At 44.7% G+C, this 27,820-nt stretch overlaps 1 protein-coding gene across 1 annotated transcript in view; it reads left to right on the forward strand.

The window, feature by feature from the left end:
• exd2 (exonuclease 3'-5' domain containing 2) overlaps positions 1 to 27,820 on the forward strand; it is a 65,646-nt gene that overhangs the window by 13,264 nt on the left and 24,562 nt on the right. The window contains exons 3-5 of the mRNA XM_070877876.1: positions 17,113 to 17,242; positions 18,832 to 19,148; positions 26,907 to 27,013. Coding sequence (XP_070733977.1) covers positions 17,113 to 17,242; positions 18,832 to 19,148; positions 26,907 to 27,013 — 554 coding nt within the window. The remainder of the gene's footprint in view (positions 1 to 17,112; positions 17,243 to 18,831; positions 19,149 to 26,906; positions 27,014 to 27,820) is intronic.

Consider the following 27,820-nt stretch of genomic DNA (forward strand, 5'->3'; position numbering starts at 1 on the left):
CTTGCACTGATTTCTTTATGTTCCTCATTCTTTCTAGACCCTTGGTTCCCCATTATTAACGGAATATTTTTTGTGTCTTCTACCGTGAAGACAGATACAAAGTATTTGTATAATTTCTGTGCCATTTTCTTATTGCCCATTATAATTTCTCCTGTCACTGCCTCTAATGAGCCAAATTTACTTTCACTAATCTCTTCCTGTTTACATACCTATAGAAACAGTTACAATCTGTTTTTATGTCTCTTGCTAATTTATTTACTCACATTCTTTTTCTCATCAATTTCTTGGGCCTCCTTTGCTGAATTCTAAAATCCTCCCAATCATCAGGCGTATTACTCTTTTTGGCAAAGTTAGAAGCCTCTTCCTTTGATCCAATACTATCATCAACCTCTCTTGTTAGCCAGTGTTGGACCACTTTTCCTGTGGGGTTTTTCCTGCCTTAAAGGAAGTATATTTGTTGTAAATTATGTATTCTTTAAATGCTAGCCATTGCTTGTCTACCGTCATACCCTTTAATGTAGTTTCCCAATCTACCGTACCCTCATACCTATGTAATTTGCTTTGTTTAGATTTAAGATATTAGATTCGGATTTACCTAAATCTCTTTCAAACGTAATATAAAATTCTATCATATTATGGTCACTCTTCCCTAAAGGCCCCTTTACTTCAAGGTTATTAATTAACCCTTTCTCATTGCACAATACTAGATCTAAAATAGCCTGTTCCCTAGTTGGTTCCTCAACATACTGATCGAGAAAACTATCTTGTATATATGCCATAAATTTGTCCTCCTCACTACTAGTGCAAATTTGGTTTGCCCAGTCTATATGTAGATTAAAGTCCTCCATGATTTCTGTATTACCCTTGTTACATGCCCCTCTAATTTCCTGTTTAATACACTTTGCTACATTACAACTCCTGTTTGGGGGCCTATAAACAATTCCCACCAATGTTTTCTGCCCCTTGCTGTTTCTTCGCTTCATCCAAACTGCTTGATTTTCGGAGCGAAGATCCGTTCGCTCTACTGTCTTTATCCCATCCTTTATTATCAGGGATACCCCTCCTCATTTTCCATTTTGCCAATCTCTTCTAAAAGTTAAGTATCCTGGAATATTTAGTTCCCAACCTTGGTCACGTCTCCATAATGGCTATTGGGTAACCAAGATGGGTATATGGAGTTAACGTACAGATCAGCCATAATCTAATTGAATGGCTGAACAGGCTTGAGAGGCTGAATGGTCAACTCCTGTTCCTTTTTGTTTTCTGTAAAATTGTTTAATTTTTCCTTCCACTTTATTATATATACCTATTTTCATCCGAGTGTCGGGTTTTTAACTCTTTACTGTTTTAGGTAATCCAGAGATAAGAATCAACCGATGCTTAAACTTTTCTATCAATTGGTTTTATTGACATTAAAACACAACTGTTTTACAGATAGAGATACTTAAACCTTAATCAGCAATGCAACTCAACTCAGTGGTCAAATTCTTCTGCTTTGGGAGACCGAGAGGTTAATTCTCTGTTGACATCCTTCTTGGTCTCTGCTCCTGGTCTGTCTCTTCCTTTCACTGGAAAATGACTGGTTTTATTCCTTCTGGTGCTGATAATACAAGCCGCCAGTAATCTTCCTCTCTGGCTGATGCAAAGGCAGCTTGCTAATGTGCACGACAGTTTTTCAAGACCTAGCTAGGCAGCTGTCTTATCTTTAACCTTGTCTTTATCTCCGTGAAAGTACACCAAGTCTCAGTTAGCCTTCAACAGTCTGAAGCAATGATGCCTTTCAAGCTTGGTCAAGCTCCCCATTCAGCCTCTTGAGCCTGTTCTGCCATTCAATTAGATCATGGCTGATCTGTATCTTAACTCCATCTTCCTGCAGCATGCTGTATTGAACGGTTAAGCTTATACTTTTCTATTCTCTCCTTTTGATAATACTTTTAACTAAATCCATCCTTTTAGTTTTCCTTAAAACTGCTATTAAAAATCCATATTGAAAAGTCCAAAATTCTTCATTAGAGCTTCGAAGCTGTGGCTACTGATAACTCTACCTCTGATTTCCCTTCTTCAGTGAGGAGATGCAGTGCCTCCCACTATAACACAGCTGGACTGTCTGTTTCTGATGTTCAAATGGACATATCTCTACCCTGCTCTTCTTTGTATAGTGCTGTGGTATATTTTATGTTCACCTGAAAGTGAAGACGGGATCTTGGTTTAACATCTCATCTGAAAGATGGCCCTCCCTCAGTGCAGCGCTGGAATGTCAACCTGGATGATGTGCTCACGTCTCGCTTTGTCATTGTATCTGGTTTAGAAAAGATATGCTGCACACACAAAGACTCATTGCTTGCAAATTTTAATATACTTGAACGATGGGTGTTCCTCACTTAAATACGTACACAAAAACATACGCCCACCAGATCCAAGCGTCTTATCCACAATTGATTTCGTAAGTGCCGGTAATCTTTGTAACACGTGGCAGTTGAAAGGGTTCAAGGACAATCCCCCCTCTCTCCCTGGATGTCTCCACCTTTGCAGTGGGGTTCTCAAGCCCTAAAGATCTACTTCAAAAACAAGTACAACTTACTCAACATTTTTATACTTGTCAATACAATTATCACCTTGTAAGTTACCTAGATGGAGAAAGTGCATCCGGGAGGGCGTGAGCTTTTCGATTCGCAACAGCGTGAGCGTGAAGAGGTCAGGCACAGGCAGCGGAAGGAGCGTGTGGTAAATCAGTGCCCCCACCCCCCCCCCCCACCTTCCCCCGATGAATATCTGTCCCACCTGTGACAGGGTCTGTGGCTCTCGTGTTGGACTGTTCAGCCACTAAAGAACTCACTTTAGGAGTGGAAGCAAGTCTTCCTCGATTCCAAGGGACTGCCTATGATGATGATGATGATGATGATGATGATGATGATGATGCATAGAATTACATTGCATGGAATTGACAGCATAGGGCCAGGCCATTCAGCCAAACTGGTCCATGCCGGTGTTTATGCTCCACATGAACCTCTTCCCACCCTAATTCGTCTCACCCTATCGGCATAATCTTTTGTTCCATTCTCCCCCATGTACATATCTAGTAGCCCCTTAAATGCATCAAAACTATTCACCTCAACTCCTCCATGTGGTAGCTAGTTCCACATTCAAGCCACTCTCTGAATAAAGATGTTTCTCCTGAATTGCTTCTTGGGTTTATTAGTAACTATCTTATATTTATGACCCCTAGTTTTGGATTCCTCCACAAGTGGAAACATCTTCCCAACATCTACCCTATTGAACTCCTTCATAATTTTAAAGACCTCTGTTAGGTCATTAGCCTTCTCTTTTCTAGTTATTCTTATCTCCTGGGTCAAGACCTGCTCAATGCTGAGGGGGAGGGTCGTCAGCCTGGTTCCGCACTACCAGTGTCCCTGTACTCAGTAGTCCACATGAAAACTCATCCCTCTGATTTGTGGACTGATTTTCTCTTCCTGCCCCAGCCCTACCCTAACAGTTTCTGATTGGTACCTCATGAAGGGGATCCCCTTCTGAAGGGGATTGACAGGGTAGATACTGAGAGGTTATTTCCCCTGGCTGGAGTGTCTAGAACTAGGGGTCACAGTCTCCGGATAAGGGGTAGGCTATTTAAGACAGAGATGAGGAGGAATGTCTTCACTCAGAGGGTTGTGGCCAACATCCCCAGCATTGAAGCACTGACTACACTTGATCAGCTCCGCTGGGCAGGCCACATAGTTCGCATTCCAGACACGAGACTCCCAAAGCAAGCGCTCTACTCTGAACTCGTCCATGACAAATGAGCCAAAGGTGGACAGAGGAACCGTTACAAGGACACCCTCAAAGCCTCCCTGATAAAGTGCGACATCCCCACTGACACCTGGGAGTCCCTGGCCATAGACCGCCCTAAGTGGAGGAAGTGCATTCGGGAGGGCGCTGAGCTCCTTGAGTATCGTCGCCGCGAGCATGCAGAAATCAAGCGGAAGGAGCGTGCGGCAAACCAGGCTCCCTGCTCACCCTTTCCCTCAACGACTATCTGTCCCACCTGTGACAGAAACTGTGGTTCTCGTATTGGACTGTACAGCCACCTAAGAACTCGTGCTAAGACTGGAAGCAAGTCTTCCTCGATCCCGAGGGACTGCCTATGATGATGATGATGATGTGAATCTTTGGAATTCTCTGCCCCAGAGGGCTGTTGATGCTGAGTCTCTGAATATATTCAAGGCTGAGATAGACAGATTTTTAGAGTCTAGAGGAATCGAAGGATATGGAGATTGGCGGGAAAGTGGAGTTGAGGTCGATGATCAGCTATGATCTTATTGAATGGCGGATTAGGCTGTAGGGCCTACTCCTCCTATTTCTTATCTTATGTTCTCATCACTTGGCAAGTATCAGATTAGCAATTGAGTGGCCTTGGCATTGAACTTGTGTAGCTTCCAACTTCCCCTGGCTCTGACTGTCGAGTTCAACTGCTTGGTATAACTTCAAACACCATGGTTTATTGAAGTCTAAACATATTAAAATAACTACATGAAATGTTTATGTTCAGAATCTACAGCTTATTATACCTTTTTGACAGCGGGATTAATTATTTAACAGAATTTATTGTGGATATAAATTTGTAATAATGCGACAGCAGCATTCCCTCGGCCAATGGGAAAAAACACAGCATCTCAAAAGAGCAGTGTTTTGATTCTTGAGATCAAATCCAAATTACGCATTGTAAGTAAATCATTTGATTCATCATCGCCCTATCATCGTAAAGTTGCATCATTGTACAGAAATGCTTGTTTTTACTACTACTTCTTAGGCAGTCCCTCAGAGTCGAGAATGACTTGCTTCCACACTAAAAATGAGTGACTGATGAGTCCAATGCGGGACCTACAGTCTCTGTCACAGGTGGGCAGACAGTGGTTGAAGCGATGGGTGGGTGGAGTGCTTGGGTTGTCGTGCGCTCCTTCCGCTGTTTGCGCTTGGATTCTGCTTTCTCCCGGCGAAGAGACTCGAGCTTGTTTTTACAGACCGACTGTGACTTACAAGTATTCTCCGATTGTTCATCCCAGTAGTTAGTTACTTCCTTGGAGCAGTGGCACTCGCAAACTTCAGCCATGGCTCAGTGGTAGCGCTTTTGCCTCTCGGGCAGAAGGTTGTGGGTTCAAGTCCCACTCCAGACACTTGAGCATATAATCCAGGCTGACACTCCAGTGCAGTACTGAGGGAGTGCTGCACTGTCAGAGGTGCTGTCTTTCAGATAAGATGTTAAACTGAGGCCCAGTCTACTCTCTCAGGTAGATGTAAAAGATCCCATGGCACTATGTTAAGAAGAGCAGTGGTGTTCTCCGTGGTGTCCTGGCCACTATTTATCCCTCAACCAACATCACTGAAGCAGATTATCTGGTCATTATCAGATTGCTGCTTGTGGGAGCTTGCTGTGCGCAAATTGGCTGCGCGTTTCCTACATTACAACAGTGACTACACTTCAAAAGTACTTCATTGGCTGTTAAGCACTTTGAGACGTTCTGAGGTCGTGAAAGGCGCTATAGAAATGCAAGTTCTGTCGTTTATCAGCAATCCCAATCAGTGTCTTGCTTGGGGTGAGACTTTGAAGAATGTTGTACATAGAGTAAAGGGATGCAGGTTTGTGCCAATGATTCTCCAAACAATGAACTCCTGATTTCATTTGTATCACTTGTGGGTAGCTGTCAAGTAAAAGAAAACTACATGAATAATGTTCTTGTTATTTTATTTGCTCTTGGGATGTGACTGACACTGGCAAGGCTGTACTTATTACCATCCCTAATTGCCCTGAGCACATTAAGATTCAACCATGTTGTGTGGGACTATTGTCACCAGACAAGTAAGGGTGAGCGTTTCGCTTCGCTGAAGGACTTGGAATTTTAATGACAATTCGGTAACTTTCATGGTCATTTTGGTCAGTTTATGTTGCTAGTCCTTCTTAATATCTCCTTTGGCTCAGCATCCATTTTTTTTGATTACCCTTCTGAGAAGGGCTTTGGGGTGTTTTTCTACATTAAAAGCACCCTATAATTGCATGTTTCTGTTTGCAAATTTTGAACATGTGATCTTTTGGTTGCTAGTCCACTCAGCTACCCCTTGGTGCAAACATCTGTTTAACATCAACAACTTGCATTTATATAGTGCCTTTAACGTAGCAAAACAACCCAAGGTGCTTCACAGGTGCATTATCAGACAAAATTTGACACCGAACCACATAGCGATGTTAGTATAGGTGACCAAAAGCTTGGTCGAAAAGTTAAGTTTTAAGGAGCGACGTAAAGGAGGAGAGGTGGAGTGGTTTAGGGAGGGAATTCCAGAGCTTGGGGCCTAGCCATCTGAAGGAACGGCCATCAATTGGGGAGCAAAGGAAACCAGTGATGTGCAAGAGGTGAGAATTAAAAGAATGCAGCGATCTCGGAGGGACTCTACAATATTTGTACAATACATTCTTTGCCTGTTTTCATGGGCCCAAATCATGTATGTGCGTTTTCTAACCATACTGATCAGGAATGGGATCCCACTGCCGCTCCCCCCGCCCCCCATCCCAAAGCTGTGAAACAGGCCAATTATGGCTCTAATGGCATAGCTGAGATTAGCTAGTAAAACACCGACCAGGGACTGAACCAGGGGCTTCCTCCACTTGTATGGCTCAACACCTCGCTTGGGTGGTGCATTTACCCACTGGATCACTTGCCGGTTCATTCTGGGCACTCTTACCTTGATGGCATGCAGTCGGTTGCAGAAGTGCGAGTGCCACGCGGTCAACTGTACTGCTAAATGTATGTCGCCTGACCTAAGGTGTCAGCCATGGCTCAGTGGATTGCACTCTCGCCTCTGAATCTCTGGTAGATGCAACTATCCCAATAGAACTATTGGAAGAAGTGCATGGGAGTTATCCCTGGTGTCCTGGCCGATATTTATCCCTCAACCAACATCATTAAAACAAATCATCTGGTCCTTATCGCATTGCTGTTTGTGGGAGCTTGCTGTGCGCAAATTATCTGCCATGGTTCCTACATTACAACAGTGACTACACTTCGAAAAGTACTTCTTTGGCTGTAAAACGTTTTGGGATGTCCTGAAATTGTGAGGTATGAATGCACGTCTTTTTTTTAATACGACCTGCCATCAGACCGACTTCCTCTTTCTCTGTCCCACTAAACGTACTGAGCCTACTCTGTACATTTGCACACTGTATCCATTCCCAGGCCTTCCGCATGCATTGGTGAAGCAAAAATGGTATCGCAAGGTCAGGACGCTCAACGCACACGTGGAGACGAACTGATTTCCCTGCACCCAGTTAGCCTCCAATGGGCCGACACAAGACCAGAAGCAGACCTAAATCTCAAAACTGCAGTGACTCATGGAGATAATCTTGAAGTCACTTTCCCTACTAGCTCAGTTAAATCATCGTAGCGGCTCTGTCCTCTGATGGAGGTGACAGAAAATCGCTGTAACGGCTGCTGTTCAACTAAATTTATAGATCCAGCAGATTCTCAATCCCCTGTACGTTCTCATATATTAAATCACGACAATTAAATAACGACAATAATGAGGATTAATTCTTCCCTCAGTAAGTTGCTGAGTACAGTAAGATGAGTCGCTGCACATTAGGAGCATACTTTGAGATTTGTTTTCCAAAGAATTTGAATTGATTCATCAATTTCAACACTGATTCTGCACATAGATGCTCTCAGATATGCTATTACTTGGTGGGATGCTAATGCTAGGTGTCAGTAGTAGCACTTTCAATTCTTGAGTCAGAAAGTTCTGGGTTCAAGTCCCATTCCAGAGACATGAGCATACAATCCAAGTCTGACACTCCAGTGCAGTACTGAGGTAGTGCTGCACTGTCAGAGGTGCCATCTTTTGATCAGATTTTAAATCGAGATGCTGTCATCCCTCTCAGATGGACGTAAAAGATCCCATGGGACAATTTGAAGAAGAACTGTGAGTTTCCCCGGTGTCCTGGCTAATCTTTATCCCTCAACCAACATCGCTAAAACAGATTATCTCTTCATTCAGATTGCTGTGTGGAAATTGGTTGCTGCGTTTCTTACATTACAACAGTGACTACACTTCAAAAGTACTTCATTGGCTGTAATGCATTTTGTGATATCCAGAGATTGTGAAAGGCGCTATAGAAATGCAAACTTTTGTTTACTTGCATGGGATATCCCTTTGAAGAACTTGCTTCAGGAATCACATGTTTTTGTCCTTCATATATCTAATTTACAGAGTAATAATTTAGTGAACAGTTAATTATTTATAGTAGGTGGGCCTATGGCCTTTGGTTATAGACCAAAGCAGGGAATATGGGTTACTACTGGGAAGAGGGTTTTTTAAAAAAAAAAGATAAAAGACGTATTTATACAGTGCCTTTGACGACTCCAGGATGTCCTAAAGCGCTTTACATAAGAACATAAGAAATAGGAGCAGGAGTAGGCCACCTGGCCCCTCGAGCCTGCTCTACCATTTAATAAGATCATGGCTGACTTGATCATGGACTCAGCTCCACTTCCCTGCCTGCTCCCCATAACCCTTTACTCCCTTGTCACTCAAAAATCTGTCTATCTCCACCTTAAATATATTCAATGACTCAGCCTCCACAGCTCTCTGGGGCAGAGAATGTCACAGATTTACAACCCTTTGAGAGAAGAAATTCCTCCTTATCTCAGTTTTACATGGGTAGCCCCTTATTTTGAGACTATGTCCTCTAGTTTTAATTTCCCCTATGAGTGGAAATAACCTCTCTGCATCCATCTTGTTGAGCCCCCTCATTATCTTATATATTTTGATAAGATCACCTCTTATTCTTCTAAACTCCAATGAGTACAGGCCCAAACTACTCAACCTATCTTCATAAGTCAACCCCCTCATCTCTGGAATCAACCTAGTGAACCTTCTCTGAACAGCTGCCAATGCAACTATATCCTTCCTTATATACGGAGTCCAAAACTGTACACAGTACTCCAGGTGTGACCTCACTAATGCCCTGTACAGTTGTAGCAGGACTTCTCTGCTTTTATACTCTATCCCCAATAAAGGCCAACATTCCATTTGCCTTCCTGATTATTTGCTGTACCTGCATGCTAATTTTTTGTGTTTCATGCACAAGGACCCCCAGGTCCCTCTGTACTGCAGCACTTTGTAATTTTTCTCCATTTAAATTATTATTTGCTTTTTTATTATTTCTGCCAAAGTGGATAACCTCACATTTTCCCATATTATTCTCCATCTGCCAAACTTTTGCCCAATCACTTAGCCTGTCTGTATCCTTTTGCAGATTTTTTGTGTCCTCACAATTTGTTTTCCCATCCATCTTTGTATCATCAGCAAACTTGGTTACATTATACTCGGTCCCTTCATCCAAGTCATTAATATAGATTGTAAATAGTTGAGACCCCAGCACCGATCTCTAGCACCCCACTCGTTATTGTTTGCCAATCGGAAAATGACCCATTTATCCCGACTCTCTGTTTTCTGTTAGTTAGCACAGTGGTGATGGGTGAACAGGACGTGATGCGAGTTGAGAATCAGGCAGCAGAGTTTTGGATAAACTAAAATTTATGTACGGTGGAAGATGAGAGGCTGGCTAGCAGTGCATTGGAATAGTCAAGTCTAGAGGCAACAAAGATTGATGACATTTTCAGCAGCAGATGAAGGGAAGAGTCGGGCGATGTTACAGAGGTGGAAGTAGGTGATCTTGGTGATGCAGCAGATATGTGGCCGCCAGCTCATCTCATGGTCAAATACGGCACCAAGGTTGCAAACGGTCCGGTTCAGCCTCAGACCGTTGCCAGGGAAAGGGATGGAGTTGCTGGCTAGGGAAAGGGATGGAGTTGCTGGCTGGGGAAAGGGATGGACTCGCTGGCTAGGGAACGGAGTTTGTGGTGGGGACCTAAAGACAATGGCTTCGGTCTTCCCAATATTCAGTTGGGTTGACATGGCTATAGGCTAATTTATACGTGGGCTATTATAACTCTAGATTAGTTCAAGAAGGCAACCAATACAGTGGCATTAATAATTTTAATGATCGAGTATGAATAGTTACACACAGTAACAAGGCAGTAAGTACAAAAGATGGACATTGTCCCAATCCTTTGGAGAACAGGTGATCAATCGATGTGTGGGTTGGAGTCCCCCGTGATTACTGCCGTTCCTTTTTCACATGCCTCCATTATTCCCTTGATTATTGTCCGCCCCACCGTGAAGTTATTATTTGGGGGCCTATAAACTACGCCCACCAGTGACACTTTCCCCTTACTATCTCTAATCTCCACCCACAATGATTCAACATTTTGTTCATTAGAGCCAGTGTCATCTCTCACAACTGCCCTGATATCATCCTTTATTGACAGAGCTGCCCCACCTCCTTTCCCTTCTTGTCTGTCCTTCCGAATTGTCGGATGCCCCTGTATGTTTGGTTCCCAGTCTTGGCCACCCTGCAACCACGTTTCTGTAATGGCCACCAAATCATACCCATTTGTAATGATTTGTGCTGTCAACTCATTTACTTTATTTTGAATGCTGCGTGCGTTTAGGTAGAGTGTTTTAATAGTTTTTAAACCATGATTTTTAGTTTTGACCCCTCCTGCAGCCCCTTTATATTCAAACATATTGTCCCTTCCTATCACCTTGTGGTTTACACTTACCCCAGTGCTGCTCTGCTCTGTTGCCTCCTGCCTTTTGCATTCTTTCTTGGGGTCCTGTTCATCTGCGCTCTTACCCACTCTAACTAGCTCAGAGCCCTCTCCTGGGATCAAGGGGTATTGTGAGAAAGCAGGAAAGGGATACTGAGGTTGAATGATCAGCCATGATCTTATTAAATGGCGGTGCAGGCTCGAAGGGCCGAATGGCTTGCTCCTGCACCTAATTTGTATGTATGTATGTTTCTAAGTCTTGAAACTGTCTGTCCCTTTGTTCTTTGCTTCTGTCTGCCCTTCTCCCTTGAGGCACTTCTTTATATACCCCCATAGAGATGAAAATTCACACTGCACTATTAATATATAATTGTTCTTGGCATGACAAACACATTTTAGTACCCAATAACTATCTGGATTATTGGTGCATTTGGCTCTTGATGAGTACAAGGCAGGCTTCACCAATTTTTTATGCTTGAGTCAGAATTTCTAAAAACCTATCTGAAAACAATCAATTTGCAAATCTTATGGGGCATGGTGCCTTTTAATCTTCCATTTACCAACTTGTCTAAACAAAAGAAACATTTTACACAAGTTATTGGGCTTTTGAAGCATGCTATGCTCTGTTTGATTGTGAATGGAATGCATTCGGTACGCTCAGTATTAAACGGGGGTTAACGAGCTATCGACCAGCAGTTTATTTCATCCCAGTTTTCTCCCTTTATCTCACAAAGGTGGTGACTCCTTCTGGGCTATGGTTCAACAGATGTTGGCTATCCTCCAATGCCTCACCCAAATAGCTGCACTTTGTGTGTGAACCTAGGTTGTTGGTGGCTGTAGGCGCTTTGACTTTAAGGGGGCAATGAGCCCAATTCCATCGACACTTGATATATACTCGAGTGGTCTTATCTAGCCAATGGAATACGGTTTCTGACTGATCTCTCCCTCGTGTCCGAGCTTTGAGATGCAGAGGATTCAAATTGAAATTTTGGTCTGTTGAAATTATAGACTAGCCAATCTGCTGTGGTGGAGAATTGGGGAGACTTGATGCAGGTATATTGATGAGATGGGCGGGTAGGATACACCTGTCTCTGATGTCTTCCTATTGCTGCTACTCTCCATCTCTCTTCTGCTTTCTATCTATCTCTCAGTCCTCTGAACATTTTCTCCCCTTAATTATTTTTACCTCTTTCTCTTCCCGCTTCATTTCTTTGTTTCTTCGAGTGCGAGATGGTGGGTAGTATAGTGTGTTGCAATGAGGAAAGGAGCCACCAGCAACAGTTTGCTGCATTCAGAGTGAGGGTTGCGGGGAAAATGTGGCCTCAACCTTTGCATATCGTCCCTCTCGCTCCCAGTACATCCCCCAAACCCTTCTTACCACACTCTCTCTCGCCTATTGCTATTCCTAGCCCATAGTTTAAAAACTAGTATTAAAACACTCTACCAAAACGCACGCAGCATTCGAAATAATGTAAATGAGTTGACGGCGCAAATCATTACAAATGGGTATGATTTGGTGGCCATTACAGAAACGTGGTTGCAGGGTGGCCAAGACTGGGAATTAAACATACAGGGGTATCTGACAATTCGGAAGGTTAGACAAGAAGGGAAAGGAGGTGGGGTAGCTCTGTTAATAAAGGATGATATCAGGGCAGTTGTGAGAGATGATATTGGCTCGAATGAACAAAATGTTGAATCATTGTGGGTGGAGATTAGAGATAGTAAGGGGAAAAAGTCACTGGTGGGCGTAGTTTATAGGCCCCCAAATAATAACTTCACGGTGGGGCGGACAATAATCAAGGGAATAATGGAGGCATGTGAAAAAGGAACGGCAGTAATCATGGGGGATTTTAACCTACAAATCGCACGGGGTAGCCTGGAGGAGGAATTCATAGAATGCATACGGGATTGTTTCTTAAAACAGTATGTTACAGAACCTACAAGGGAGCAAGCTATCTTAGATCTGGTCCTGTGTAATGAGTCAGGAATAATAAACGATCTCCTAGTAAAAGATCCTCTCGGAATGAGTGATCACGGTATGGTTGAATTTGTAATACAGATTGAGGGTGAGGAAGTCGTGTCTCAAATGAGCGTACTATGCTTAAACAAAGGGGACTACAGAGGGATGAGGGTAGAGTTGGCTAAAGTAGACTGGGAACACAGACTAAACGGTAGCACAATTGAGGAACAGTGGAGGACTTTTAAGGAGCTCTTTCATAGTGCTCAACAAATATATTCCAGTGAAAAAGGGCAGTAAGAGAAGGGATAACCAGCCGTGGATAACCAAGGAAATAAAGGAGAGTATCAAATTAAAAACCAATGTGTATAAGGTGGCCAAGGTTAGTGGGAAACGAGAAGATTGAGAAAATTTTAAACGACAGCAAAGAATGACTAAGAAAGCAATAAAGAAAGGAAAGCTAGATTACGAAAGTAAACTTGCGCAAAACATAAAAACAGATAGTAAAAGCTTTTACCGATATATAAAACGGAAGAGAGTGACTAAAGTAAATGTTGGTCCCTTAGAAGATGAGAAGGGGGATTTAATAATGGGAAATGTGGAAATGGTTGAGACCTTAAACAATTATTTTGCTTCGATCTTCACAGTGGAAGACACAAAAACCATGCCAAAAATTGCTGGTCACAGGAATGTGGGCAGGGAGGACCTTGGGACAATCACTATCACTAGGGGGGTAGTGCTGGACAGGCTAATGGGACTCAAGGTAGACAAGTCCCCTGGTCCTGATGAAATGCATCCCAGGATATTAAAAGAGATGGCGGTTATAGCAGATGCATTCGTTATAATCTACCAAAATTCTCTGGACTCTGGGGAGGTACCAGCAGATTGGAAAGCAGCTAATGTAACGCCTCTATTTAAAAAAAAAAAGGGGGCAGACAAAAGGCAGGTAACTATAGGCCGGTTAGTTTAACATCTATAGCGGGGAAAATGCTTGAAGCTATCATTAAGGAAGAAATAGCGGGACACCTAGATAGGAATAGTGCAATCAAGCAGACGCAACATGGATTCATGAAGGGGAAATCATGTTTAACTAATTTACTGGAATTCTTTGAGGATATAATGAGCATGGTGGATAGAGGTGTACCGATGGATGTGGTGTATTTAGATTTCCAAAAGGCATTCGATAAGGTGCCACATAAAAGGTTACTGCAGAAGATAAAGGTACACGGAGTCAGAGGAAATGTATTAGCATGAATAGAGAATTGGCTGGCTAACAGAAAGCAGAGAGTCGGGATAAATGGGTCCTTTTCGGGTTGGAAATCGGTGCTTAGTGGTGTGCCACAGGGATCGGTGCTGGGACCACAACTGTTTACAATATACATAGATGACCTGGAAGAGGGGACAAAATTTGCAGATGACACAAAGATTAGTGGGAAAGCGGGTTGTGTAGAGGACATAGAGGCTGCAAAGAGATTTAGATAGGTTAAGCGAATGGGCTAAGGTTTGGCAGATGGAATACAATGTTGGAAAATGTGAGGTCATCCACCTTGGGAAAAAAAACAGTAAAAGGGAATATTATTTGAATGGGGAGAAATTACAACATGCTGCGGTGCAGAGGGACCTGGGGGTCCTTGTGCATGAATCCCAAAAAGTTAGTTTGCAGGTGCAGCAGGTAATCAGGAAGGCAAATGGAATGTTGGCCTTCATAGCGAGAGGGATGGAGTACAAAAGCAGGGAGGTCCTGCTGCAACTGTACAGGGTATTGGTGAGGCCGCACCTGGAGTACTGCGTGCAGTTTTGGTCACCTTACTTAAGGAAGGATATACTAGCTTTGGAGGGAGTACAGAGACGATTCACTAGGCTGATTCCAGAGATGAGGGGATTACCTTATGATGATAGATTGAGTAGACTGGGTCTTTACTCGTTGGAGTTCAGAAGGATGAGGGGTGATCTTATAGAAACATTTAAAATAATGAAAGGGATAGACAAAATAGAGGCAGAGAGGTTGTTTCCACTGGTAGGGGAGACTAGAACTAGGGGGCACAGCCTCAAAATACGGGGGAGCCAATTTAAAACAGAGTTGAGAAGGAATTTCTTCTCCCAGAGGGTTGTGAATCTGTGGAATTCTCTGCCCAAGGAAGCAGTTGAGGCTAGCTCATTGAATGTATTCAAGTCACAGACAGATAGATTTTTAACCATTAAGGGAATTAAGGGTTATGGGGAGCGGGCGGGTAAGTGGAGCTGAGTCCACGGCCAGATCAGCCATGATCTTTTTGAATGGCGGAGCAGACTCGAGGGGCTAGATGGCCTACTCCTGTTCCTAATTCTTATGTTCTTATGTTCTTTCCCTTCAATTGCCCAGTCGCCCTGATCCCCCCTCCCCACCCCACTGCTCTCTCACCCATAATCCTCTATCCAAACTCCCCACTTTGATTCACCTCACCCAAGGCTGGGGGACTTGCCCTCTTCTTCCTACCCACCCTATCTGTTTCCCTCAAAGAACCGATGTTTACTTTCAAAATTCAACTTGGTTTTTAAAAAAAAATTAGAATGAGGAAAGAAACTTCCTGTTTGCCTTCTTTTCCTTTCCTTTCCTTTCCTTCCTAGAACAGAAAATAACACATGTGACACCAGAACAGTTGTCATTTATTTTTCTCTCTCTGACATGCTCGCAGCCTTTCCTTTAAATAAATCTTTAAATTTTCGCAGTAACTATTGCTTGGGCAGAAGCGAGAGTTAGAACAAATATCACCGATTCCGCTCCCTCACCGCCCCCCCCCCCCCCCCCAGCGCAATTCCCACTAACCTTTTTCTGCGCATGCGTCCAACACCACATTGCCTCCACTGAGCAGCCGAATGCACCTGCCGAGCCTCCCGCAGCGGCGAGCCCTGAGCTTTCCTCAGCACCGAGCGGCCTCCGAGCCTCCCGCAGCACTGGGGAGAGTGGGCGGCGGGGAGAGCGAGAAATGGGGAGAGTGTTGGGGGGGTGGGGGGCGCAGAAGTCACATCACTGTCACTATTCACTTCATACCCAATAAACATGTTCACAATCCGCACACAATACCCCATCTATAGGGGGCGGGGGTAAGGTCTTGCGCTCGGGTAAGGGTCTTCAGCTGGCGGAGGGATTGCTGGGGTAAGGGTCTTGAGCTGGGGGAGGGAAGCACTTAGGCTGGGCTAAGGGACTTCGGCTGTGGAAGGCAGCACATGTGTTGGTGTAAGAGACCTTGGCTGGGGGAAGGATGCACTTACACTGGGATAAGAGACTTCGGCTAGAACTTGGTGGCTTTTGGGGAGATCTATCCTCTGTGGCTCCTGAAGTCTAAATGGATTGAATTACAAATTGGAAATTCACTCCGAACTTGAGCTGAGCGGTTCCAGTTACACATTCCAGAGGAACTGCAGGGTGTGGCTTATCCTCCAAGCGGACCAATCAGCAATAGGTCTGGAGAGCCAATCAGAGAAACGGCTGCATTTCAGTTAGTACAAATAGACACATCCATAAATTTTGCCTTGGTGGAACTTCTGAAATTTGTCCCTTTTTGGTTTTCAAAATTATTTGAATAAAAGCTACTTGGCAGAAATAGGTAGGAGCTTGAGAAATACGTTCCTCTGTACAGCCAACTGAATGGGACTAATGCATCTGGGACATTTGGCACACTGCACACGCTCAGTCTGCAGCATCCAACTACAGCTCACAGAGTCGAGCTCTGGACAAAAGTATTGTCCAAACCCAGAAGCTGAAGCTTTCAAGTGAAAACTTGAATGAAGGCCTTAAAAGACAACTCTCTGGATAAATTTAATCAATGTACTTTAAAAAAAAAAAAATTTTAATTGTGTAATTTTGGACATGTCAGTGCTGAGGGTAGAAAAAAAATCAGAAAACATTTTGTGCTTTGTGGGAACCCACTGGCCAATCACAGGGTGATGGACTCTCACCATAAGATAGCAGCTATTGTACGTCACACTTTGACATTGAAAATACCTATCACAGAGCCACGTTCTAGCGAAGTAGGAGGTCCTACAGGTACTTGCAATGAGTTTTCAATGAAATGTGTGTCTCCCATGTGCTGAATTTATAGTACAGATTTGAGTGAATAGGGTTTGCTTTGTTTGAATCCTATATAATGGGAGTTTTGAGTCCATTGGAATTCTATTCAGTAGGACTGAATGGATAAGTGTTGGTTCCATTGGAATTCTGTGCGATGGAATGATTAATATTTAAACTATTCCAGTTCAATATAATTGGAAAGGGTATGGTGTATTGGAATTTTAAGCAATGGGAGTAGAATTATTTGGCTGGAATCCAACTATGAGTTCAAATGTATTGCTTCTTCAGATTGCAATCTGAATTTATTGTGTACTTTGTTATAGGATCTACAAAGCTACACTCTGATCTCCTGTACAGAGTTTTCTTGCAGCTCGTTTAGTGAGCGTGACTATTAAAGCATGTTTTTGTGACTTTCTGCCTTTAATCCTGGTCTCCTTTTGTTTTTATAGCAGGAAGAATAATTTTACCTGTTCCCTCAGCCTGAAGTCCTTGGCTCAAGACATCTTAAATTTTACCCTCGACAAGTCTCTCCACCTGCGATGTAGCAATTGGGAGGCAGAAGAACTCACTAATGAGCAGGTACTTTGTTGAGGGAGCATCTCTCAATTTATTTGAAATATTGCAAGTATGTATTTTTTTGGAGAAGGTAAGTCACTTTCTTCACTTTCCATTTCATCTGGGATTCTGGAAAGGGCCCCAACAATTCCTTCAGTCATTAATGGTGATCGCCAATAAGGCTTTCACCTCCATAACATCATCTGTCACTGCTCTTGCCTCAACCCATCTGCTGCTGAAACTCACATTCCTGCATTTATTACCTTCAGACTCAACGATTCCAATGCTCTCCTGCCTAGCCTCCTATCTTCTACCCTCTGTAAACTTCGGCTCATTTTAAATTCTGCTGCCTGTATCCTAACTCGGGCCGTCCTGCTCACCCATCACTTTTGTGCTCGCTGACTTACATTGGCTTCCAGTCCGCAACGCCTGGATTTTAAAATTGTCATATTTTATGTTCAAACCCCCCCCCCCCCCCCCGTAAGCCTTACCTCTGATCTCCTCCAGCTCTATAACACTCTGAGAACCATGCGTTCCTCCAACTCTGATCTGCTATGCATCTCCGACTTCCTTTGCTCCACTGTTGGTGTTTTGCCTTTAGCTGCCAAGGCCCTAAACACTGGAATTCCCTCCCTAAACCTCCCCGGCTCTCTACCCCTTTCTCCTCCTTGAAGACACTCTTTAAAACTCCTCCTCACCTGTCCTAATGTCTTCTCCTTTGGCTGTCAATTATTTAGTCTAATTATGCTCATGTGAACCACCTTAAAACATTTCACTACATTAAATGCAAGTTGCTGTTGTGTTCAGGAATACAGTGTTAGATTGGCACTACAGTAATGATAAGTGATTTGTTTTGAACCTTTTTATTGAAAAAAAATTGTGTGTCAAGTCAGGTTTTCTTGTCGAGCACACACTTATTGACCAATCCACTTTAATGTCACTAAGATTCAATAAAGTACAGTGACAGATGGGAAATATTTTTATAATGGCCGCCTTGCATTTCTGGAGCGCATATCACAACCTCAGGACATCCTAAAGCACTTTACAGCCAATGAAGTGCTCTGAATTGTGGTCACTGTTGTAATGTCGGAAATGTGACAGCCAAATTGTGCACAGCACGCTCCCACAAACAGCAGTGTGATAATGACCAGATAATCTGCTTCAGTGATACTGGTTGAGGGATAAATATTGGCCAGGACACCGGGGAAGAACTCCCCTGCTCTTCTTTGACATTGTGCCATGGGGTCTTTTACATCCAGCTGAAAGGGCAGACGGGACCTCGGTTTAACGTCTCTTCCGAAAGACGGCATCTCTGACAGTGCAGCTCTTCCTCAGCACTACACTGAAGTGTCAGCCTGGATTTTGTGCTCAAGTACCCAATGAGCCACAGCTGAACAAAGAGAGGCCAACTCCACACTCTGCCAGTTCCATGAGCTATTTCAAAATGGATTTAGACACAATTAGCCATCTCTTATTAAGAGAGTGAGTGTTTTTCACCAACCAGTGCCTTGCTGTACACGGTCAATATATTTATATGCACTTGTATGTTTTTGCAGATTTAGGTGATGTTTGACGTCTCTCTCTTACTTTTATGTTCTGTTTTGTTCTGCCAGGTAACGTATGCTGCACAAGATGCCCAGGTGTCTGTGGCTCTGTTCTTTCACCTGCTGGGATTCAACTCTATAACACTTAAAGAGGGTGCCCCGTCTGAATGGAAGCAGATGCTGGCAAGGTGCCAGGGCCTGGTGGATATCCCGTTTAAGGGCAAACTGGGAGGCAGCAGAGGGGAGGATGGAACGGGAGAGATGAACTCTCAGCAGAGGCGGAGAAACAAGAAGCTCGGGGCCAACCAGAAATCTCCGTCAGATCCGAACACCACCGATCCGAGGAAAATCCAGCACAAACCACTGGGTGTGGGCTATTCCGCCAGGTAAAGGGGGTGCGGTTTGTTTGCCCATTTCTAACTCGTCTCTATCTGAACTGCCTCTTGCATCTATTTCCCTGCCTGATTTAAAAATGACCAGCAACCACCCTTGTGCTACACTGTGATGACCGGGGGGCAGTGCTGTGTGGCGGGGTAAGGTTGGTGGAGGATCTTTGTCTTGCGGATGTTGAGCGTAAGGCCCATGCTTTCGTACGCCTCGGTGAAGGTGTTGACGATGGCTTGGAGTTCGGCCTCTGAGTGTGCGCAGACGCAAGTGTCGTTCGCGTACTGTAGTTCGATGGCAGAGGATGGTGCAACCTTGGATCTGGCCTGGAGGTGACGTAGGTTGAACAGGTTCCCATTGGTTCTATAGTTTAGTTCCACTCCAGCGGGGAGCTTGTTGATAGTGAGATGGAGCATTGCAGCAAGGAAGATTGAGAAGAACATTGGTGTGATGACGCAGCCTTGCTTGACTCCGGTCCGTACGTGGATTGGGTCAGTGGTGGATCTGTTGGTCAGGATCATGGCTTGCATGTCGTCGTGGAACAGGCAGAGAATGGTGACGAACTTTTGGAGGCAGCTGAAACGAAGGAGGACGCCCCATAGTCCCTCACGGTTGACAGTGTCAAAGGCCTTTGGGAGATCTAAGAAGGCCATGTACAAGGGTTGGTGCTATTACCTGCATTTCTCTTGTTGTCGCGCAGTGAAGATCATGTCCGTTGTACCCCTTAGTGGACGGAATCCGCCCAAAAGTGTAACATCCCCACCGACACCTGGGAATCCCTGGCCAGAGACCGCCCAAAGTGGAGGAAAAGCATCCGGGAGAGCGCTGAGCACCTCGAGTCTCGTCGCCGAGAGCTTGCGGAAAACATGCGCAGGCAGCGGAAGGAGCGTGCGGCAAACCAGACTCACTTTCCCCCCCCCCCCCCCCACCTTTTCCTTCAACCACTGTCTGTCCCACCTGTGACAGAGACTGTAATTCCTGTATTGGACTGGGAACTTACTTTGAGTGGAAGCAAGTCTTCCCGATTTCAAGGGACTGCCTATGATGATTGATGCTACAGTGTGATAGCAGACGGCTAACTGCTATTACAAGGCCTGTACCTGTATTTCCATATGTATCTATGGGCTGTGCTTTGAGAGGGGGAATGAGGTAGGTGGCAGTTGCCACAGGGAAAGGGGCTGGAAAATTTACGGATGCCCTTTTCCTGCTTCAGCCATAATTTTCTCTTCCCCGCCCCGTGCTCCCCAGATTCGGCCTCCCTCTGTTACTCATTTGTGAATATACTTTGCGCATGAGCCTTGTAACCTTAGATGACTCTCAGGCTTAGCTGGTCTGACGTTACATGTCCCCCCCCCCCACCCCCCGGCCTTGCCCCACTGCTCCACTATTTGCAACAAAACCTCTCTGGGTTGCAGTGGGGCCTGGAGTAGATATCGGCAGGATGGCCGAGCAGGGAGCAAGACCCTGTATGCACATCTCCATGATGGCAACACAATGGATGCCTTCAACAAAATAAATTCCTCAAGGAAATTTCAGTCTAGGGTATCATTTTGTCGTTTAAAAATGAGGAGTGCTTTGAACTGAAAATACTGGATTTTAATTTCTCTCTCTCTTCCCCCACCCCGTTTAAGTGAAGAAAGCATCTCGGCACACCTCCCCTTCAGCTCTCCTCTCTCATTCTCTGGGGGAATCTAGAACTAGGGGGTATAGTTTCAAAATGAGGGGTCGCCCACTTAAAACGGAAATGAAAAGGAATTTCCTCTCTGAGGGCCGCGAATCTTTGGAATTCTCTGCCCCAGAGAGCTGTGGAGGCTGGGTCATTGAACATATTTAAGGCGGCGATAGACAGGTTTTTCACTGATAGGGGAGTAAAGGGTTATGGGGAGCGGGCAGGGAAGTGGAGTTGAGGCCAAGATCAGATCAGCCATGATCTTCTTGAATGGCAGAGCAGGCTCGAGGGGCCAAATAGCATGCTCCTGCTCCTATTTCTTATGTGCACCCTGAACATCATACAGCAGGGGAACGTGACCTGTGACGTGTAATGGTGGCAGATTTAAGGAACCTGTCCTGTTCCCTCTGGGGCGGTGAGCAGGTTTCCATGAAATTATTAAAGCCATATGATCCTTTCTGCTGAATAAGAGTTTACTGTGATATTAAAATTTATAGTTTTAATTAAATAACTTTGCCAAAGTCTGAGCGTAGAACAGTCAGAGTATTTGACCACCTGCACCTAACATAAAGAAGCTCCAGGCTGTTGCGTGTATTTGATTAACCTTCATGTAAAATGCAACCAGAGCTGCAACGTAAAGTATGACGAGTTAGTTTTACTGCATTGTCCGAAAGACTTACTGCGACCATTAAATGAGAATTAAACTCCTATTAATATCGGATTTTCACAGTACTCAAGATGCAGATTATTATTTTTTTTTTTAAACTGTTTTTATCGTACTCTTTCACCCAGCTCTCCAATGCTACCAGCCCCAGTATTCCACTGCCTCCCACCTTCTGTCCCCTGAAGGTGTTTCTCTCTGCTGGTCGTGATTCCGTAGGCACTAGGCACCTCCAGATATCTGCCGCCACGTAGTCATGCTCCGTGTGAGTGCCTCAGCAATGAATGGGGGTATTGCAGGCACTCCCAATACTGTGCTCCCGTGCACTTTAGCAAGGTTCCAGTATATCCTTCCTTTCTTAACGAAGGAAAAACTTGCCATTGAGGGAGTGCAATGAAGGTTCACCAGACTTATTCCTGGGATGGGGGCGGACTGTCTTATGAGGAGAGATTGAGTAGATTAGGCCTATATTCTCTAGAGTTTAGAAGAATGAGAGGTGATCTCATTGAAACATATAAAATTCTGACAAGGTAAATGCAGGGAGGAGTCCAGAACCAGCGCTTACATTCTCAGAATAAGGATTTGGCCATTTAGGACTGAAATGACGAGAAATTTCTTCACTCAGAGGGTGGTGACTCTTTGAAATTCGCTATCCCAGAAGGCTGTGGAGGCTCAGTCTTTGAGTGTATTCAAAACAGAGATCGATAGATTTTGGGATATTAAAGGAATCAAGGGATATGGGGACAGTGCAGGAAAGTGGAGTTGTGGTAGAAGATCAGCCATGACATTATTGAATGGCGGAGCAGGCTCGAGGGGCCAAATAGCCTACTCCTAATTCTTATGTTCTTATGTAAAAAAAAACCAGCATTTATTTAGTGCCTTGCACGACCTCTGGACGTCCCAAAATGCTTCACAGCCACTGATGTACATTTGATGGGTAGTCACTGTTGTAATGTAGCGAACACATGCAAATTAGCTGTCACAGCAAGGTCCCACAAACAGCAATGAGATAATGACCAGGTAGTTTTTTTTCCACATTATAAAGAATTCCTTGATGCATTTAAGAGTGGTAACCTGGTGCAGTTTTATTAATACAGCTGTAAATGGGTTTATCACCAAAAATAAGCATTGTTAACAAGGGTGTCCAGTCCTGCACGTGTGAGTAACCTGATTTCAAATCACTGAAACTGACTTGGAAAAACTATACTGAACCATTTAATGTTTTCATTAGTGTACATTTAGTGAATTTAATATTTTTTAATACGAGAAACTTTTAAAACGTGCCTACGAGAATCAGCACAATTGGAAGAGCATTCCTGAACCAGCACAGTCGGCAGAAGCTTGCAGTTCTGACCTGGGGGCGCGGCCATATTTGTGGGCGACACCTAATCTGGGCAAATTCAATCTTGAGCCAGCATAAAACATTGCAGAAAACAAGAGCACAAGCGGTTCTGGGTGTAACTCATCTACATTTTAAACTCCTCGATCTTGTGCACTGGATGGGCAGATTCTGCCCAGATTGCATGGAATCTGGGCGCAAAACTAGTGGAAATGACCTGAAACTTCTCTTTCCTCCCCCTCCCCCCAATCCTGGATATCTAGCCGTAATGGGGAGGGTAAATGGGGTTTAACTGCACTTAGGGCTAATCCTGGGCTATGGTATCACCGGAGCAATTTGGGGCTTTGGTAACACTGGAAAATGGTCTTGGGTGGCAGAACTGCTGGAGTTTTGACTGTCCGTGTGTGTCTGTGTCTCTCAATCTCTCTCCATCACTCTACATGTCATCTGTAAGAAAATGTAAACATTATTACTATCAACAACCTTGTGTGTTTTGTTTAATTAGAACTTTTTTGCCGCCTTTTTTTTATTTGCTAAATTTCCATGAGGAAAGACACTGACCTAGAAATTGGCCTCCTTAGCACCTCCTGTGAGATGAATGACGCCTGCTATTGGGCGAGAGGTTTGCGGCGGCAGTAACATGTTGTGCCATGATCTCCTGCGTCCGGAGATTGTGACGTCATCGCCCCGGAGCCGAACTTCGGTTCCGCCCCCTGCAGCATCATTGGGCGAAAACACCGACAGCTGCAGGAGGCATTGTTCAGGGGTCCGGGCGCTTTGGGGGATGTTGCCGAAGTAAGTAGTAAAATTGTTAAAATGCTTATTTTCAATTTTTGCTATTTCTCCTCGGCTGCGATCATGGCTGCCATCGGGGAACAGCTCACCGGCCCCAATGGAGAGCCTGCAGCGATGGCCCTTCCCTTTAAAGAAGGAAGGAGCCTTGGATCTCGGCAGCACTGCACGGGACATTGTGCAACTCTATGGGCCCAAGTTTCCACACGATAAAAAACGGGTGCCCCTCCGAGCTGGGTGCCCGTTTTTCACGCCTAAAACGACGCCTAAAAAAAAAAACTTGCGATTCTGGAGCGCCCTGCAGCTCATTGTCTGCCTGGCACGGCGCCCAGGGGAGCGGAGCCGACACTCGCGCCGATTTTGTAAGTGGGAGGGGGCGGGTACTATTTAAATTAGTTTTTTCCTGCCGGCAACGCTGTGCGTGCGCGTTGGAGCATTCACGCACGCACAGTGTGAAAAAAACATGGGCACTCGGCCATTTTTATAGTTCTTTGTAGCTGTTTAATTTTTGAAATTTTTTTTTCATAAAAGCACATTGCCATCAGCACTTGCAGCCTTCTCACTGTCTCCTCCTCCCCCCCCCCCCCCCCACGGGAAGAACGGGCGCCTCCTCCCCCCCCCGCGGGAAGAACGGGCGCCTCCTCCTCCTCCCCCCCCCCCCTCCCCCCGCGGGAAGAACGGGCGCCTCAGGCTGATTGCAGCATTCTCCGTGCCTGAAGCACTTTCACACAGGTAGGAAGATGGTTTATTTAATCTTTTCTTTGCTTATAAATGTTTATTCAGGTTGGATTTATTTGTATAATATTTGTAGAAGTATAAATAAGAATTTATTGTAGAATTTAATGAGTTCCCCTCCCCCCCACCTCGTTCTGGACGCCTAATTTGTAACCTGCGCCTGATTTTTTAATGTGTAGAACAGGTTTTTTCAGTTCTACAAAAATCTTCACTTGCTCCATTCTAAGTTAGTTTGGAGTATGTTTTCACTGTGGAAACTTTGAAATCAGGCGTCAGTGGCTGGACACACCCCCTTTTGAAGAAAAAATTCTGTTCCAAAGTAGAACTGTTCTACCTGACTCAAACTGCAGAGAAAAAAATGTGGAGAATTGCGATTTCTAAGATAGTCCGTTCTCCACCAGTTGCTCCTAAAAATCAGGCGCAAATCATGTGGAAACTTGGGCCCTATATCACTACTGCCCCGCCTGCATTCTTTAGCACTTAATGAAGGAAGGGGAGCACTTGATTTAATGCACCATTCCTTCCTGGTGCTAATACCGAATGTACAGGGAGCTGAGAATCATTACTGCCTGGCGGTAATTTTTCTAGCTTTCAGAAGTTAGCGCCCCAGATGGGGTGCTCCTGAATTTCTCCCCCATGTGTTTGTCCCTATCTCTGTGACTGCCAGCTATTTTTAAAAGTTTACATTTTCTAACTGTCAACTGATTATCAGGTGAGATCATTAGAGGCTGTTTGTTTCAAACTCAGCTAAATGTTTTTGAAAGTTGATGAGTTACAGAGGAGAAAATTAAAATTGAGTTACAGAGGTATAGTAAAAATGGTACAAGAGACCAGTGTGTAATCCCTTAATGATCATTAGCTGCATGCACCATTCTGAATCGATCTTCAGCTGAGCTGAGATTCCAGGCATCGATTATTCCCCTAGAATAAATATTCTGTATTTCTGGTAATATGTGGGTCATGATCTATCTGGTGGCAGTTCAGTGTCACCCCGTTTGGGGACGGTAACAGTTGGGAGGTGTGAGAAGTCTCACCCGTCTCCAAAAATTCGACTTGCCGTCCCCGGACGGAAGTGGAGTGCCAAATCAAGCGTTCCACTTGCTTTCTGGGGCGCTAACGGGGCAGACACCTCGGCAGCGTTACGCACTGGGCCGCGCAGTGGTACCGCGTCCAAGGGGCCCTTCCCTCACTTAAAGGGAAGGCTCCACGATGGCCGACTCGGCAAAGTAAAGATGGAGCGGGGGTGTCACGCGATCAGCCCGGCACTCGAGCGATCGCAGCCAAGACCCCGCGAAGAAACAGGATCAGCAGCGCCGACAAAAAGGTACGTTTTTTCACTTGGCCACCTCGCCCAGCGTTACTGCAAGGGGCGAAAAGTGAATATTGGGGCCAGGGCGTTATTGGACGATGCGCGCGGTGCTAACATCGCGATCTCTGGGCGCAGGCGATTGGGGCGCATGGTCTAATGCGGCAGGAGTCGCTAACAGCGCCGTGTCCGTTTGGCATCTCATTTGCACCCCATTAACACCCACGAGGGTGCTAATGGGAGGTGCAAATGAGTTGAATTTCTAGCCCTATAGCTCTCCTCTCCCCTCCCCCACCAACACCAACAAAAGCTTTTTTCCCCCATTGAGAATAAGTTGGGCTTTCTTCCTGGGCTTCTCTTATCTTTGTCTTTCTGTACCTGCATTTCTTTCCAGAATTCCACCCCTGCCATTTCTGAAGTGTAGTGGACACGGTGCTTTGTGTGCTCCCAATTCTGCTTTATAGAGTATTGATGTTATTTCACTAACTTACCCCAATATATTTTACTTTCACAAAAGCTGTGTTAAATTATATTTTTATGACAGTTACAATGAGAAAAACAGTCTGTTTCTTAGCTGAATGCACTTTATGAAGTTTATAGAATACAAAACAAAAGCTACCGAAGTGTGCAATCAGCAGTTTCTTTTCTCTCTCGTACTCGCACGCAACTTCTTTGTCAAGTCTAAGCCTAGGCTACTGGTAGGGGCTAAGCCCTTCAAGTAAAAAATGAACAGAGGGCATTAAAAGACACAAAAGGCAGCTTAATTATTGTGAAATGTTACTTTTTAAATGTAATTTAAACTCTTAAATTTGGACATTAGAAAATTTGGGGGGTAAAATGGCAGATGAAAAATGTGTTCAGAAAGCAATTTGTGGGAACCCAGTGGCCAGCCTCTGCACCCAGAGTTTACATTGGCAAAACCTATTATAAATCTGGACAAAGGAATTCATCAGGGAGAAAAATTTGACACACAGTGCGACAAAAATGTGACAACAGGAAGTCGAGTCGTGCAGACAGAAAGTGAGTGATAGCTTAACATTTTTAATGACTTGTAGGTAGATTGACTGGCTCTATGGTATGGACACCATTGGATTTTTGCTCTGGTGTCCAATTAGAATGTTAATCTCTGTTGGTACTTGGAGCTATACCTCAATAGAATGTTGATGGCAGTTGAGCGTTCCGGCTCTGTGCAGTGTAAGAAGCGGTTCTAGTTATTTTTTTCAAGTGAAATGATTGCGGTTTATTTCACTCTTTTCAGGAAATCTCCACTCTACGATAACTGTTTTCTCCACGCTCCGGACGGACAGCCTCTGTGTACCTGCGACAGGAAGAAGGCTCAGTGGTACATAGACAAGGGCATCGGGGGTAGGTTTGTCTCCACTCTGGGAGAAAGGGACTCTTTTCTGAGAGAGCGAACTGCCACTGCCCAGAGTAATGAGTCACAGAGGAAAAATGAAAATGATAATGGGGACCAATAAGAAATGACTTGATGGTCATTAGCTGCATGCGCCATTCCGAATCGATCCGGCACTAATTCCAGACTTTGATTGTTCCCCAATAGTTGTCATGCATGATATTTTTCAACATCCCTTACTGTAAGATCTTTCTCATGTCTCACTTTATTTAATGATAGGCCCTTCATGTTTTAATTGTAATGTAATTAGTACCATTGTGCATTTCTGAGAGAATCACAGGTCATTGTAATACATTTAGTTATTATGCACTTTCCTATATACCTGTTCCTGCTCTCCCTCTTCCATGGTCCGCTTCCCTATTCCTTCCCCTTTTCTTTCTCATATCCATGTCCCTCTTTCCTTCCTATCCATTCTTTTTCTTCTTTTTCTCCATAGTGCCTTTCCCTCACCCATACCTCTTCCCCCTCCTCTGCATCTCAGGTGCCTCAACCCTTGGTTCCCCTTCCATTCCACCATCCTGCCTTTCCCGCTCTGCTTCCCATGCTTCTTTTTTCCCTCTGTTTTTCCCTCCGTTTTCCCCTCCGCGCCCATCCCTTCGGTTCCCCTTCCTCCCCCCCCACTCCCTTCCCTCCCTTCCCTCCCCCCCACTCCCTTCCCTCCCCACCCCCCCACTCCCTTCCCTCCCCACCCCCCCACTCCCTTCCCTCCCCACCCCCCCACTCCCTTCCCTCCCCACCCCCCCACTCCCTTCCCTCCC

Source organism: Pristiophorus japonicus, chromosome 4 (genome assembly GCF_044704955.1).
Source record: "Pristiophorus japonicus isolate sPriJap1 chromosome 4, sPriJap1.hap1, whole genome shotgun sequence".
Lineage (NCBI taxonomy): Eukaryota > Metazoa > Chordata > Chondrichthyes > Pristiophoridae > Pristiophorus > Pristiophorus japonicus.